We start from the raw sequence: 16,413 nt of genomic DNA on the forward strand, positions 1-16,413 counted from the left end.
TTCTTCTCTCTGAGACTGTCTCTCCCTCTCCGTCCCACTTTCTTCTCTCTGTGACTGTCTCTCCCTCTCCATCCCACTTTCTTCTCTCTGTGACTGTCTCTCCCTCTCCGTCCCACTTTCTCTCTGTGACTGTCTCTCCCTGTCCCACTTTCCCACTTTCTCTCTGTGACTGTCTCTCCCTCTCCGTCCCACTTTCTCTCTGTGACTGTCTCTCCCTCTCCGTCCCACTTTCTCTCTGTGACTGTCGCTCCCCTCTCCGTCCCACTTTCTTCTCTCTGTGACTGTCTCTCCCTCTCCGTCCCACTTTCTTCTCTCTGTGACTGTCTCTCCCATTCCGTCCCACTGTGACTCTCCCTCTCCGTCCCACTTTCTCTCTGTGACTGTCTCTCCTTCTTTCTCTCTGTGACTGTCTCTCCCTCTCCGTCCCACTTTCTCTCTGTGACTGTCTCTCCCTCTCCGTCCCACTTTCTTCTCTCTGTGACTGTCTCTCCCTCTCCGTCCCACTTTCTTATCTCTGTGACTGTCTCTCCCTCTCCGTCCCACTTTCTCTCTGTGACTGTCTCTCCCTCTCCGTCCCACTTTCTCTCTGTGACTGTCTCTCCCTCTCCGTCCCACTTTCTCTCTGTGACTGTCTCTCCCTCTCCGTCCCACTTTCTTCTCTCTGTGACTGTCTCTCCCTCTCCGTCTCTCCCACTTTCTCTCTGTGACTGTCTCTCCCTCTCCATCCCACTTTCTCTCTGTGACTGTCTCTCCCTCTCCGTCCCACTTTTTCTCTCTGTGACTGTCTCTCCATCTCCGTCCCACTTTCTTCTCTCTGTGACTGTCTCTCCATCTCCTCCCACTTTCTCTCTGTGACTGTCTCTCTCTGTGACTGTCTCTGTGACTCCCTCTCCATCCCACTTTCTTCTCTCTGTGACTGTCTCTCCCTCTCTGTCCCACTTTCTCTCTGTGACTGTCTCTCCCTTTCTTATTGGTCTTAGGCTTCCTCTCTCTCTCTGTTCCTGTCACTCTTTCTCTCTCGATATATCTCCCTCTCCTTCTCAGTTTCTCTCTGTCCAGCTACCTTCCTCTCTCTCTTCTCACTCTGTCGTTTGTCATGATTTGATAGAGGAGGAGGAATTTAAGCCTTAAGATATATATTTGAGCACAGCCACCTACACTCACTGATAACAGCCTTGCGGGGTTCCACCTCAAATATTTGGAAGTGAGCAGTCTTCATTAGCTTCAGTAGTTCTCTAGAGTGGGTTGTTTCTGATTCACATAGAATACATTTCTTTTTAAAATCTCAGTCTTCTCTAAATTAATCTCATTGCCTCGCACTCCCTCACTTTACTGGTGACTTCTCTCTCCCACTCATCTCTGTCCTTTCTTTTTGACACAATTGTTTTCTCTTTTCTCTCTTCCCAACCTGTCTCTCTCTCTCTCTCTTACCCGCTCAATCTGGCTCTCTCACTTTCTCTCACTTTCTCTCTCTCTCACTTTTTCGCTCTCTCGCTCTCTCGCTCTCTCTCCCTCAGAGATCTGAACATGCTGGCTGACTCAGAGGGCTCTCGGCACCTTGATCTCCCAGACCATAGCAAACCAGGTAGAGTAAGAGCTTAGCCTCTTCACCCCAGGGTGTCCTCCCCCCTCTCTCTCTGCTATCTTCCCCTTCTCTCTCATTTTTCTTTACCTTCCCTCTCAACTTCCCCTCTCTCTCGACTCTCCTCACTAAAGGTACAAAATCCCTTAAGGTTCTGCAACTAGAATATTTCAATCACTATGGCCTCTACCACAGTGAATGATTCCATAACTTCAAATGTGTGTGTGTGTGTTTCTCTTTGTGAATTTGTGTTCATACGTGTGTGTCTGTGCTCTAGGTGACAGACCCCCCAGGTCTCCGGGGGTGGATCCGAAACAACTGGCTGCAGAGCTACAGAAGGTGTCCCTGCAGCAGGCTCCTCCACCTACCACCGCCACGTCCTCCTCCTCCACGGTGGGGGGAGAGAAAGGACCCCATTCTGCCATCTCAGGCGCCGCCTCGGCCACTTCTAGTGCCATCCAGAGTCCGGGACAGCCGGGGTCGCCCTCCGTCAGCAAGAAACGCCACAGCAGCAAGGTGAACGGGTGGAGGATGATGTGGAGCTAAATTGAACACAGGCGTCATCTTCTGGTTGCATGACTAGAACATATTTTATGTTCAAAAGAACTGTCTAATTTTCAATAGAGGCAATTCTATATTGGCACATACTGTATGTTGTATGCATTTTAGTTTGAAAGCGTTTCTAACTAATCTTATGCATAATTCTGTACTCATCAACAGTTCTTTACATGCACACCCACACACACTTACTGTTTCTAAATGTGTTTCTGTCATCTTCCAGTCTGCGGAACCAGTGAAGACACAATCCCACCCTGTTACTGGAGAGATACAGGTCAGCTGACCAAGCCTTGTTTTGAGATTCCTTGACTCACCACTGCTTGTATATCCATGCACTTCATAAGGTGTTTTACTAAGGCCAGTCGTCTCGTTGAGATTCCACCGTCTCTTGATTTTGCAGCTTCAAATCAACTATGACAAGCAGCTGGGGAACCTGATTGTTCACGTGCTCCAAGCCAGGAACCTGGCCCCCCGAGACAACAACGGCTACTCCGACCCCTTCGTCAAAGTCTACCTCCTCCCGGGGAGGGGGTGAGTCTGTTGGATACGCTACCAGTAGGGTTTACAAAATTTACAGGTTTCTAAATAAAATCCTGGCAGATTCTTTGAGTCAGGAGAGAATAAGCGGCTTATCCGGAATCCTCCAATCCGGATTTCTGGGAAACTTGGGAATTTTGGGAAACTAACAGAATTCTGCAACCCTACCAAAGAAAGAAAGCTGGTCTGGAATCAAAACTGAATATCACTCTTTTTAAAATTTGAAATGAAAGTATATTCAGTTTAGTTTGCAGGCAAGCAGTGAGGAGTGGTATTCCGTTTGTATTCTAGGCCATAGCAGAGAGGTAGGGACAGAAACACTGGAACTAGTCAAGTCAAGGAGAGAACAATCTCTTTGGTGAGAGAAGTTAAGTACACTTCACAGATCACCTATAGTAGCCTACACACTACTGCCATTCTGTAACTCTTTCACTTCTCATACTTGCTCTGTTGCTGTGCTCTGTCCATGTATCTATGCTCTATAATGTTACCAGAGCATTTCCTTGTCAGATGTGCATCACTGTGAGTTAATAATGAACTGTGTCATATCGTAGTGGAAGCATTATCGATAGCAGTGTTGAATGGTTGTGTGGTAAAGTGTTACTGTAATTGTGTTAAGTGTATATAAAACACTGGAAAGGTGATTAGTTTAGTTTCAGGGTGTTTCACGTGTGTAAAAGGCCTTAGGAATTTCAGGTCATGTAGACAAACGCATTCATACGGAAGAAATGCATAGAACCAAGATTACCATTAAAACCATGGCTAGACCACTTCAAAAGGAAGCCATTTTGGAAAGCTTAAAACAAACTCCCATTCATCTTAAAATCGATTTACGATTGATTTTAGCTGGCCATGGCATGTTGTGTTCTATGCACCCACACCTGATGTCAGATCAATTCCATCATGCCACTGTGATAAGCCTGTTACAAGCCTGTCACATGACATGAAATGTAATTACCATTCTAGGAACTGTTTCTATGTAGACATTTGATACCTAGTTTTTATGAAGAGTCATTAACACCTAATCAGCGTCAAATGACACACATGTAATACCCTAAACATGATGTAAATTATGTTATATTTTGCCATGTAGTTCTGCTGAGTTTTCCCCTTTGCTCTTGTTGCTAGGCGGAATAGAGCAGGGAAATCGATAAGACTCATAATAGCTTGTAATACGATCCACACTGTAGCCGTTTGGATCTCAGTGCTCAATGTGATTATGTCATGTTGTAATCAGCTCTCCCACTTACACTACTCTTATCTATGGAGTCCTTATGGACCACTGGACTAGTGTTACACACAGGCAAATACAAGCACACACACGCTGGGGGAAAATGCACACTCACAATACACACGGACACATTCCTCTCTCACTGCCCCAACACATATCCTGTGCCCCATGCCCACTTCCCTGTTACTGACCTCCCCAAATACACACACACCACACTGCCCCCCCCCCACCACCACACACCTGAACCCTCACTGCTCACTCACTTAACCCACCCCCTTCTACCAAAACTACATCCACACACACCCCACACACACTCCTAACCCCCCTGACACTGACTCTTGTTTTTGTATGCTGTTCTTATATTTAATGCATGCTGGACCCATTCAGTCAGGTCATGGTTGTCCAGAATGCCAGGTATGTGATTTGCCCACTCTGACTTTTGACTTTGATGGTTGCTGTTAGGTTGTAGTAAGGTTGGACCTGGATTGTGATGACGATTGAGTTGAAGGCTCAGGGCCCAATGCATGTGGTGCTGGTGACGAGCGTATAACCCCAGCTAGTCACTATATACTCACTCTAACACCTTTCCACTCCCATGCATTGTACACTTCTGCCCTATGCCCTCATATTGTTCCCTACCTCCTTAGATTGTGTTCTAATATGCATACTACAGTAGACTCTACCTCGATATGACCTAACATATGATTCCCCACTTTCCCATAACTCATTTCCCTACATGTCTGTCAGACATATAAAGTACCCTAAATTGCTGTTCTAATATTGTGTTTTACTTTGTACGTCACCCTGACGTTGTTCTTGATATTGTGTTTTACTTTGTACCTCACCCTGACGTTGTTCTTGATATTGTGATATCCGTTGTATCCAGTGTTGTTCCGTACACCCTTACATTGTGCCCTACATTGTTCCGTACACCCTTACATTGTGCCCTACATTGTTCCGTACACCCTTACATTGTGCCCTACATCTTAACATAGCTCGCTACTTCCTTTCATTGTGCCGTGCACCCTAACATCGTGCTATTGTGTTCTGAATTTCTATGTTTGTGTGTGTGTGTGTGTGTGTGTGTGTGTGTGTGTGTGTGTGTGTGTGTGTGTGTGTGTGTGTGTGTGTGTGTGTGTGTGTGTGTGTGTGTGTGCATACCTTGCTAATGGCCTGCTCTGTCTGTGTGTGATTCCAGTGCTGAGAATAAGAGGAGATCAAAACAAGCTGGCCAGAGTCTGAACCCAGAGTGGAACCAGACTGTTATCTATAAGAACATCCACCTGGAACAGGTACTGCTACAGTATCACTAACTGCTTTTGGGATAACCACAATGTCCTGTGTGTTTGATGTGTGCTGGTTACTGTGAATACTGCATTTGTGAGTTTAGAGGAATAATAATGTGTGTGTGTTGTGTGTGTGGTGTGTGTGCGCTGTGTTTCAGCTGAGGAAGAAGCTGCTGGAGGTGAGCGTGTGGGACTACGACAAGTCCTCCTCCAACGACTTTCTGGGAGAGGTGAGAGAGAGAGACATGCATTTTGTCCATAGCACTTCTGTGAGGGTGACATACATTACTGTGATGCTGCTGTAAGTTTCCTATAAGAAGCAGCCATCCACTATGTGAGGTTGATGTTAAAGGGGATGTGTGTGGGTGTTCTTGATGTTAAAGGAGATGTATGTGGGTGTTCCTCTAGGTGTTGATGGACCTGTCCAACACAGCTAACATGGATAACGTCCCACGCTGGCTCCCTCTGAAGGAACAGAGTGAGGGAGAGCACCACCGGCGCTCCCTTTCAGCACAGGGGCGCCAGCACTCCCCCAAGCCCCCCTCGCAGCACGCCTCCCCCAAAACCCCTGCCCACGGTAACCAGGACTCCCCCAAGCCCCCCTCGCAGCACGCCTCCCCCAAAACACCCGCCCACGGGAACCAGGACCCGCCCAAGTCGTCGGTCATCAAGAGCCGGAGCCATGGGATCTTCCCTGATCCAGCCAAGGGTAGGAGAGGTTCTGTCTTTCCCTTCCCTCTGGCCTCTTAGTCATCATGAACAACCTACCCTACTCCTTTCTCTCTATCTGTACCTGTTCTGGTTCTCTCTCCCTTTCTCCTTTTCTCCCTTGTTCTTTTTATCTCTCTCTCTCATTTTCTCTAGCTGTCTTTGTCTCTCTCTCTCTGTCTGCCTATCTATCTCTGCCTGTCTCTCTCTTTCTCTCTGTCTGCCTATCTATCTCTGCCTGTCTCTCTCTCTCTCTCTGTCTGCCTATCTATCTCTGCCTGTCTCTCTCTTTCTCTCTGTCTGCCTATCTATCTCTGCCTGTCTCTCTCTTTCTCTCTGTCTGCCTATCTATCTCTGCCTGTCTCTCTCTTTCTCTCTGTCTCCTATCTATCTCTCTGTCTGCCTATCTATCTCTGCCTGTCTCTCTCTCTCTCTCTGTCTGCCTATCTATCTCTGCCTGTCTCTCTCTCTCTCTCTGTCTGCCTATCTATCTCTGCCTGTCTTCTATCCCCTGTCTGTCTATCTCTGCCTGTCTCTCTCTTTCTGTCTGTCCCTTTCTATCCCCCTTCTCATTCAGATTCAGACTCACCCATTATAGCTTTGGATTCATGCTCTTTGCTTTGCCATGTTTTTATTTTCTGCTGTTGCCATGACTCCACTCAGCTCAGACTTTTCCTACCCTCAGCTTCCTCCATTCCCGTCCTTACACAACATGGCCATGGAAGGCTTTGAAAACAACCCCCACCTCCTCAGTCTTAACCCTCAACTTAATTGGAAAACCCAAAATTTAAGTGGAAAACTTATGTGGCCCAAACAATTGGAAAATACCCACTTCCAAAGGGTCATTCAAACAGGGCGCTACAGAATGTGGCATGTAGCTTAGTAGCTATCTAGCCCTGATGTAAAAACAGAAGAGCACAACAACAGATGGTAATGATAGATGGTAATTGGTGAATTTGGTTGTTCTAGACACGCAGGTGCCCACTATTGAGAAATCTCACAGTAGCCCCGGCACATCGAAGCCTTCCCCGTCCGAGGGCCACAGCCAACATACGCCACGCGCGGCTCCACGTGCCGCGCCTCGCAAAAGTGCAAGGCAACACCAGCAGGATGGCGCCGGCGGTGTCGCTGTAGCAACGGGTGAAGCTCCGGCTCCGCAGCAACAGCACCGCCTCCAACCAAGTAAAAGACGCAAATAAAGCCTCCGCAGCATGGCCGCCTCGCGCTCATCTGTTCCCCCTTCTGTCCAGTTTGAGCTGTTTTCTTTGTTTTCTCTTTTTCCCCTTTTCCTTCTATTTTTTTCCCCTCCTTTTTTTTATTTGTCCTACTTCTGGTGCCTTCCGTACTCCCCCCTCACTGCTTCTCTTCTGTATGTTCCCACGGTGTGTAGATCCAGCATCACACTTACCGTATTCTAGCACTTCTTGTTTTAGAGTTTACACTAAAGTTTACTCCTCAGTTTACCCTGTTTCAATGAACCTCCAGAGCCACAAAGATTGCTGTTAAAAACATTTTATACTTCATTGGTTAAAAGGTTGATAAAAAGGAAATATACAATTACTACAACTAAACTAACGTTTCTAAAAACAGAAACTAAACCCTCTGTTAAATTAGATCATAAATTGGAACTAAACGTTTAAATAACGACTCATAAGGTTGCAGGCATAATCATCCTCCCTTAAACCAAGTTTGTTTCAAACATTCTTTTAAATGTTCTTGTATTATTTAATGTTGTAAGACAGTTAACAGAATGTCACAGAATGACAATGATGATCTTAAACAAGACTGACTCCCGACAAACAAGTAGGGCTTTTGAAAAATCACTTTGGGACCAGTTGTCAATCAGTGTCCGAACACAGTAGCACTGCCAGTGCTCTCACATGATTGGTCAAGCCATTGACTACCATGGTACACACTGTAGAATCAGTAGATTAGTAGACACAGTATATTTGATTCAGTTTGGACTAGTCATGGTGTCATGGTCCAAGAGAGGGAAGGCTAGGAATTACACTTAGATATCACTTGAATCGTTTGAACTACCTGATCCAAGCATTTACAACGATGAACTCAGAAGAAAGTCTCCCAACCTAACCCTCTCCCTCCGTTTAAATTTCATTATACCTTTTTTCCCCTGTGTTTTGGACTTGTTTTGGTTTCTGTTTTATACCAAAATGGCCGGCTTTCTGAAGCTACTCCACTCGGATATGGCTGTGCATGCAGTCCGCTGCCCCTCTCCCACCCACCCTTCTTTTCTCTTTTTTTGGAGCACAATGCACATCAGTAGACGCCCCACCCCTATGTGATGTGGAGGGCCGGGGCGACTGTGCACAGCACACTGTGGCTGCATGTGACTGACAGTAAAGCTGGTTTCAATGGTGATGATATTCCTGCTTTCTGAGTCTCCATCTTGCCCGCCCCCTGCCCCCGGCCTTGACCTCTGCCCTCTACCCACTTGGCGTGACCCTGTCCCGCGCCTGCGCCCCTTACGCCCTCCAGTCTCCTACCCCCCAGCCCAAAGAGGCCGCCTCTCCCTGAGGCACCACAGACACACCATAGTGGGCGTGCTCACCATTCAGAAAGCCCAATCCGATTCGCTCCCCGCCCCGCCGGGCCTGGCAGCGTCGGCCACTGGGAGCCAAGCAGACGGCAGACACCTGACCTTCAGGAAAGCCATGTCTGAAGAGAGGCCACAGAGAGAAGGAGGTGAGAGTCGCACGTTTCTGTCGTGTGACTGACTGCAAAGATTGTTGCAGCCGGAGAGAGACAGGCTGGGATACTACTAACGCACACCTGCAGAAAGAGAGAGATCTGACACAATACAACAGACAAAAAGAGATCTGACAAGGTAAAACAGACAGAAAGGGATAATAGGAGAGATTGTGACCAGAGAGAGAGAGAGAGAGAGAAAGAGCTAACACACAGCCACACAGCCAGCCACACAGCCAGAGATTCATGCAGCGAGACACAATTTCTTAATGACCGCGGACACAGTTTGCTAATACCAGGAAATAGACTATTAATCCAGGGCTCCGGCATTGTTCCCTAACAATAAATCAGGCTTTGACAGCAATTACCATAAAACCATTAAGCAATAAGGCCCGGGGGTGTGGTATATGGCCAATATACCATGGCTGAGGGCTGTTCATAAGCAAGATGCAATGCGGAGTGCTAGGACACAGCCCTTAGCCGCAGTAATTTTGGCCGTATATCACAAACCCCCAAGGTGCCTTATTGCTATTATAAACTGGTTACCAACATCATTAGAGCTGTAAAAATAAAAGTTTTGTCATACCCATGGTATACGGTCTGATATACCACGGCTGTCAGCCAATCAGCATTCAGGGCAGTTTATAAAACTTTATAAAGTACCTGTACACGTTTTTACTCCGTTTTCCTCCCTTGGGTCATTAAATGGTATTAGCAAACGTTTTTTTTTCTTATCGTGTCGAGAGGCCTGAGAGAAGAGCGTCGGCATAGATCCAGTTTCATGTCACGTGACTCACACATCCCACGCCACGCCATTCACAACCAACCAGTCATACTCTAATCTATCTCACCACTGCACTTATGTGACAGAGGTGGTTTTGTGTATAACCTTGCCAGACCTAAAGAAGTGATTTGAACTTGTTTTGGCATTTAGATCTCAGAGCTAATGCCTAGGCTTTAGCTCAGCTGGCTAACACAGTCTTGTGGAACAAAGAAGACCCAGGTCAAACCCAGTCAGTAACACACTTACTTACTGTAGAAGTTGCTGTGAATATAAACAGTGCATTTATTATACGTAACTTTTGCAAAGCAAACACATAAATAGGCATTTAAACCATTCAAGTTTTGAAACTACGATCAGTTACTAAGATTGTGATGATTGAATAACAAATGTAAAATTGCTTAAGTAACTTTACATCAATGTGTTTTAGAGTAAAATTATTAGTTATACCCACAAAGCAGAGACACACACTTAGTCCGACATTTAGATTACTAATGCGTAATAGGGTCTGTGGGCCTTTTGTTTGGTCTGTTGTGAACATATTTATGTTGCTTAATGTTTGATACTGTTTCTCTGGATCGTTATGTGTCTATGTCCTTGTGTTCTCTCTGTGTCCAATGATGAAGCAGTTTGAAAATGTTGTCCTGTTTATGTGTGAGGGATGATACTGTACGTATGCCACTACATCTGCCCATATGTGTATGCTTCATGCCTGTCTTCTATAGTATTGTGGTGCTTTTCATAATAACAATTTGATGTGTATTGGAGGAGAGGTGTTGGCTGCCCTTATTCTGTAGATCACACACACACACACAACAATGTTATGTCACATAAAGTGGAAGAGCTATACATCACACTCAAAGTGCTAAATAATATTTAATATAGTAACAGTAGGCATGGGTGTTGTAAAACTATATCAACAATGGAACCAAAGGAGACAGTTACCCAGGCCTTTATTGAGACCTATAGTGCACCCACATAAGTCAGTACATTCTCAACCAGGCCTATATAGGGCTCCCTCTCTCTCTATCATGACTTGTGTCGTCCAATCTCCATACAGCACGGCCCGGCAGGTCCGGCGACGCCCGGTAACAGCCGCCTCATTGGACAGCGGTCTGAGTGGCAGTGCTCACAGCCTATTGGAGGATGAGGGTGGGACTAATGCCGTGGACAGTGCCATCTTCCAGGTCCCTCGGTTGTGAGTTTGGTTATTGTATATACTGTATTTTACATCCTAATGTTTTGTGCACTCAGTGTGTATATTTCTGTATTTTGATATGATCTTGTTCCGGACAGTGGGAAGATTCCAAATGGCACTGACGTGATGATGTCACCAATGGGCCATATGGACTCTGAGGGTAAGTCACAGTGGTGTGTGTGTATACCACCTGGAGGTGGAAGCGTAATTCTATGGTGTGCATGCATGTGTGTGTATAGGTGTGAGTATGTCCCTGTGAGCTTCAGTGTGTACAGTATGTGTCAACACATCCCTCAGATGTAACTATGGTTAGCTGGTCTGCTCTCTAGGGCAGGTTTAGTTGAATCCCAGTGTGAGTGTTGTGACTGGTGTGAAGTCATAAGTCATCAGGAAGTGACAGCACCAGTCACATTCATCTGACCTTGTGAGCATACTTCATACAGTACTGACACGTGTCATGGAAGGAACACTCTAGTGATCAGTGGAGGCTCCTCAGAGGAGGAAGGGGAGGACCATCATCGTTATTGAATTCCATTAAAATAGTGAAACATTAAAAAAGTTATACTTTTTAGATAAAACTATACTAAATATATTCACGTCACCAAATCATTTATTAAAACACTGTTTTGCAATGAAGGTCTACAGTACACTCAACAGCACTCTGTAGGCAAGCAATATTGTGTAGCCGGAGCACAGCTAATTTCCGTCCCCTTCTGGGTACATTGACTTCTATACGAAATCTAGGAGACTATTGGTTCTCACCACGTTCCATAGACTTACACAGTAATTATGACATCTTCCAGAGGACGTCCTCCAACCTATCAGAGCTCTTGTAGTATGAACTGACATGTTGTCCACCCAATCAAAGGATCAGAGAATGAATCTAGTACTGAAAGCATAAGCTACAGCTAGCTAGCACTGCAGTGCACAAAATGTGGTAAGTAGTTGACTCAAAGAGAAAGACAATAGTTGAACAGTTATATAGCGATATATTTAGTCGTATTTTTTTCACTTTCACTTAGCTAGCGAATGCAGCTAGCTAGTTTAGTCAAACAAACCGGCTCAAACAGAGAGGGATGTTATGTTAGCTAGCTGGATATGGCTATCCAACACTGGAACTTTTCCAAGTCAAGGTAAGCTTTTGATTTTATTAATTTATTGCCACAGTGGCCCGCCGTTGTAACTGCTAAACTGCTTGCTGCTGACTGTACACTGTACTGCATGATTATAGCGGGTTTACTAATGCATTAGTTCTAGTAGCTATATTGACTATGATGTTAATATGGTGACAACGATGTAGGCTGTGTGTAGCAGTTAGCGGTTATGATATGAAGGTTTGGCTTGGATTTGTTTTTAGCCTGGTCACAAGCAGCTAATGTGTTGTGCACTGAAGTCCACAAGGGAAGGGAAAGGTGAGAGGAGGAGAGCACGTAGATGTGGTAAGGGATTACACAACGATCAAAGGGATCAAAGTGAACTGTGTTTGCATGTGATCACGGGTGTATTCATTCCGCCGATTCTGTTGAAAAATAAATTCTTAAACGGAAGCAAACGGAATGAAACGGGGATCAACATACCTGAATTTGTCCAATGAAAACTGTCATATTCAACTGTTGGACTAATGATTACACCCTAGCTCAGCTAGAGGCAGGCAAGAGTGAATGTGTCAATGTCTGTCACTTTGATTGCTCAAATTTCTCTCAACCTGTGCACCTACATTGTAAACTTACATTCACAGACTGGGTACAGGCAAAATTGTAGTATTATGTAGTAGCTAAACCTATTGCTGTTACATTGAGCTGGGTGAATGGAATATGAATGACAGTCATCCAATATGCTGTAATAGAAATAAGGCCATGCTTGTAAATAAAATAATCGTCCTCCCAAATTTTTAAACGGCACCGACCTCCACCGTGTGTGTGTATATGTGAATTAACGTGTGTGTGTGTGTGTGCGTGTGTGTGCATGTGTGTGTGTGTGTGTGTGTGTGTGTGTGTGTGTGCGTGGTGTGTGCGTGTGCGTGTGCGTGTGCGTGTGCGCGTGTGCGCGTGCGTGTGCGCGTGTGTGTGTGTGTGTGCATGTGTGTGTGCATGTGTGTGTGTGTGTGTGTGTGTGTGTGTGTGTGTGTGTGTGTAGGTAAGACCCAGGTAATGGGAGAGATCAAGATAGCTCTGAGGAAGGAGCTGAAGACAGAGGGAGACCAGCTGGTGTTGGAGATTCTCCAGTGCAGAAACATAACCTACAAGTTCAAGTCTCCAGACCACCTGCCAGGTACTGCTATATGTACATGTACATTACACACAAACATGTACACACACGTTTACACACTCATGTCGATGCACATTCGCTCACACACACACAAACACTCAAATGGTACAGATACAAGTGAATTCAGGTACATACACACACACACACACACACACACACACACACACACACACACACAGAGACTGTTTCAGTAAATAGAAGATAACTCTTTTGTGACCAACGTAGTGTGTGCTCATATGTGTGTGTGTCTACAGACCTCTATGTGAAGCTGTATGTGGTGAACATTGCAACCCAGAAGAGGATCATCAAGAAGAAGACCCGGGTATGTCGTCACGACCGCGAGCCCTCCTTCAACGAGACCTTCAGATTCTGCATGAACCCCACCGGCCACTCTCTGCAGGTCTGTCTGTCTGCCTGCCTGAATGTCTATTTACCTCGTGCATCTCTTTTCTTGTCTTAGATACTGTTATATGTCATTTAAAGTATAATAGGTAGGATGCTCGTATGTGTGCTGTACTGCTGCCCTCTATATCACATGCTCTGTGTGTCACGCTGGATATGAACTCTTGTGACAGAAAGTTACATAAATCGAGTAGCCGGCCAGCTCACACGCACGCAATGTTGGGTCCTGGTTACCAAGAATACTCTGGATAAAAGTGTCTGCTAGATGTCTGTTCTAAACATGACTCTTCTCTCTCAAATCAAACTGTATTTATCACATGCGCAGAATACAACAGTGAAATGCTTACTTACAAGCCCTTAACCAACAGTGCAGTTTTAAGAAAATACCACAAAAATACCTCAAATTAAAAAGTCAGAGATAAGAATACTAAATAATTAAAGAGCAGCAGTAAATAACAGTAGCGAGGCTATATACAGGGGGTACCGGTACAGAGTCAATGTGAGGAGGCTATATACAGGGGGTACCGGTACAGAGTCAATGTGAGGAGGCTATATACAGGGGGTACCGGTACAGAGTCAATGTGAGGAGGCTATATACAGGGGTACCGGTACAGAGGCAATGTGAGGAGGCTATATACAGGGGGTACCGGTACAGAGTCAATGTGAGGAGGCTATATACAGGGGGTACAGTACAGAGTCAATGGAGGAGGCCAATGTGAGGAGGCTATATACAGGGGGTACAGAGTCAATGTGAGGAGGCTATATACAGGGGGTACCGGTACAGAGTCAACCGGTACAGAGTCAATGAGGAGGCTATATACAGGGGGTACCGGTACAGAGTCAATGTGAGGAGGCTATATACAGGGGTACCGGTACAGAGTCAATGTGAGGAGGCTATATACAGGGGGTACCGGTACAGAGTCAATGTGAGGAGGCTATATACAGGGGGTACCGGTACAGAGTCAATGTGAGGAGGCTATATACAGGGGTACCGGTACAGAGTCAATGTGAGGAGGCTATATACAGGGGGTACCGGTACAGAGTCAATGTGAGGAGGCTATATACAGGGGTACCAGTACAGAGTCAATGTGAGGAGGCTATATACAGGGGTACCAGTACAGAGTCAATGTGAGGAGGCTATATACAGGGGGTACCGGTACAGAGTCAATGTGAGGAGGCTATAGGGGGTACGGGGGTGAGGAGGCTATATACAGGGGGTACCGGTACAGAGTCAATGTGAGGAGGCTATATACAGGGGGTACCGGTACAGAGTCAATGTGAGGAGGCTATATACAGGGGGTACCGGTACAGAGTCAATGTGAGGAGGCTATATACAGGGGGTACCGGTACAGAGTCAATGTGAGGAGGCTATATACAGGGGTACCGGTACAGAGTCAATGTGAGGAGGCTATATACAGGGGGTACCGGTACAGAGTCAATGTGAGGAGGCTATATACAGGGGTACCGGTACAGAGTCAATGTGAGGAGGCTATATACAGGGGGGTACAGAGTCAAGAGGTCAGGGGGTACCGGTACAGAGTCAATGTGAGGAGGCTATATACAGGGGTACCGGTACAGAGTCAATGTGAGGAGGCTATATACAGGGGGTACCAGTACAGAGTCAATGTGAGGAGGCTATATACAGGGGGTACCAGTACAGAGTCAATGTGAGGAGGCTACAGGGGTACCAGTACAGAGTCAATGTGAGGAGGCTATAGGGGTACAGGGGTACTATATACAGGGGTACCAGTACAGAGTCAATGTGAGGAGGCTATATACAGGGGGGGTACAGAGTCAATGTGAGGAGGTACAGGGGAGTCAAGTCAATTTGAGGAGGCTATGTACAGGGGGTACCGTTACAGAGTCAATGGGCACCGATGTCGAGGTAATTGAGGTAATATGTACATGTACAGTACTGTAGGTAGAGTTATTAAAGTGACTATGCATAGATAATAATAGAGAGTAGCAGCAGCATGGGGGGGGCAATGCAATGCAGTCAGGGAAGCCATTTGATTAGCTGTACAGGAGTCTTATGGCTTGGGGATAAAAGCTATTTAGAAGCTTCTTGGACCTAGACTTGTGTCTAACTCTTCTCTGTCCAGCTCTTCTTGGTGTCTAACTCTTCTCTGTCCAGCTCTTCTTGGTGTCTAACTCTTCTTCTGTCCAGCTCTTCTTGGTGTCTAACTCTTCTCTGTCCAGCTCTTCTTGGTGTCTGTCCAGCTCTTCTTGGTGTCTAACTCTTCTCTGTCCAGCTCTTCTTGGTGTCTAACTCTTCTCTGTCCAGCTCTTCTTGGTGTCTAACTCTTCTCTGTCCAGCTCTCTTGGTGTCTAACTCTTCTCTGTCCAGCTCTTCTTGGTGTCTAACTCTTCTCTGTCCAGCTCTTCCAGCTCTTCTTGGTGTCTAACTCTTCTCTGTCCAGCTCTTCCTGGTGTCTAACTCTTCTCTGTCCAGTCCAGCTCTTCTTGGTGTCTAACTCTTCTCTGTCCAGCCGTTCCTGGTGTCTAACTCTTCTCTGTCCAGCTCTTCTTGGTGTCTAACTCTTCTCTGTCCAGCTCTTCTTGGTGTCTAACTCTTCTCTGTCCAGCTCTTCTTGGTGTCTAACTCTTCTCTTCCAGCTCTTCCACTCTTCTCTTCCGTTGGTGTTTCCAACTAACTCTTCTCTCTCCTCTGTCCAGCTCTTCCTGGTGTCTAACTCTTCTCTGCCCAGCTCTTCCTGGTGTCCAGCTTTGTTTCCCTGGTGTTTAACTCTTCTCTCTCCTCTGTCCAGCTCTTCCTGGTGTCTTTCCTCTGTCCAGCTTTTCCCTGTGTTTAACTCTTCTCTCTCCTCTGTCCAGCTCTTCCTGTCCAGCTCTTCCTGTTGTCTAACTCTTCTCTCTCCTCTGTCCAGCTCTTCCTGGTGTCCAATGGGGGAAGTTCATTAAGAAGACCCTGATCGGAGAGGCCTACATCTGGCTGGATAAGGTGGACGTGCGGAAGCGAGTGGTCAGCTGGCACAAACTGCTGGCTAGCTCTGCTCAGATCCACTCCTAAAGAACCTACTGTTAACCTTGTCTATTCTATAGGCTCTTAACTCGCAGAGAGAAAGACGAGGATGGCTAGGGCGCTCGAGTTTACTGTCTCCATCACTGATCCACTCTTTATGGACCTACTGGACA

General features: G+C 46.2%; 1 protein-coding gene across 1 annotated transcript in view; it reads left to right on the forward strand.

The window, feature by feature from the left end:
• Positions 1-16,190, forward strand: part of LOC112267792 (protein piccolo) — a 64,066-nt gene extending 47,876 nt beyond the window's left edge. Inside the window, 15 exon segments of the mRNA XM_042297786.1 lie at positions 1,518-1,585; positions 1,860-2,098; positions 2,364-2,414; positions 2,541-2,671; positions 4,296-4,322; positions 5,107-5,200; positions 5,353-5,424; positions 5,603-5,903; positions 6,872-7,084; positions 8,399-8,627; positions 10,450-10,587; positions 10,686-10,747; positions 12,724-12,858; positions 13,110-13,255; positions 16,146-16,190. Coding sequence (XP_042153720.1) covers positions 1,518-1,585; positions 1,860-2,098; positions 2,364-2,414; positions 2,541-2,671; positions 4,296-4,322; positions 5,107-5,200; positions 5,353-5,424; positions 5,603-5,903; positions 6,872-7,084; positions 8,399-8,627; positions 10,450-10,587; positions 10,686-10,747; positions 12,724-12,858; positions 13,110-13,255; positions 16,146-16,190 — 1,951 coding nt within the window.
• The last annotated feature ends 223 nt before the right edge of the window (positions 16,191-16,413 follow it).

The sequence above is a fragment of the Oncorhynchus tshawytscha genome, linkage group LG15 (genome assembly GCF_018296145.1).
Source record: "Oncorhynchus tshawytscha isolate Ot180627B linkage group LG15, Otsh_v2.0, whole genome shotgun sequence".
Lineage (NCBI taxonomy): Eukaryota > Metazoa > Chordata > Actinopteri > Salmoniformes > Salmonidae > Oncorhynchus > Oncorhynchus tshawytscha.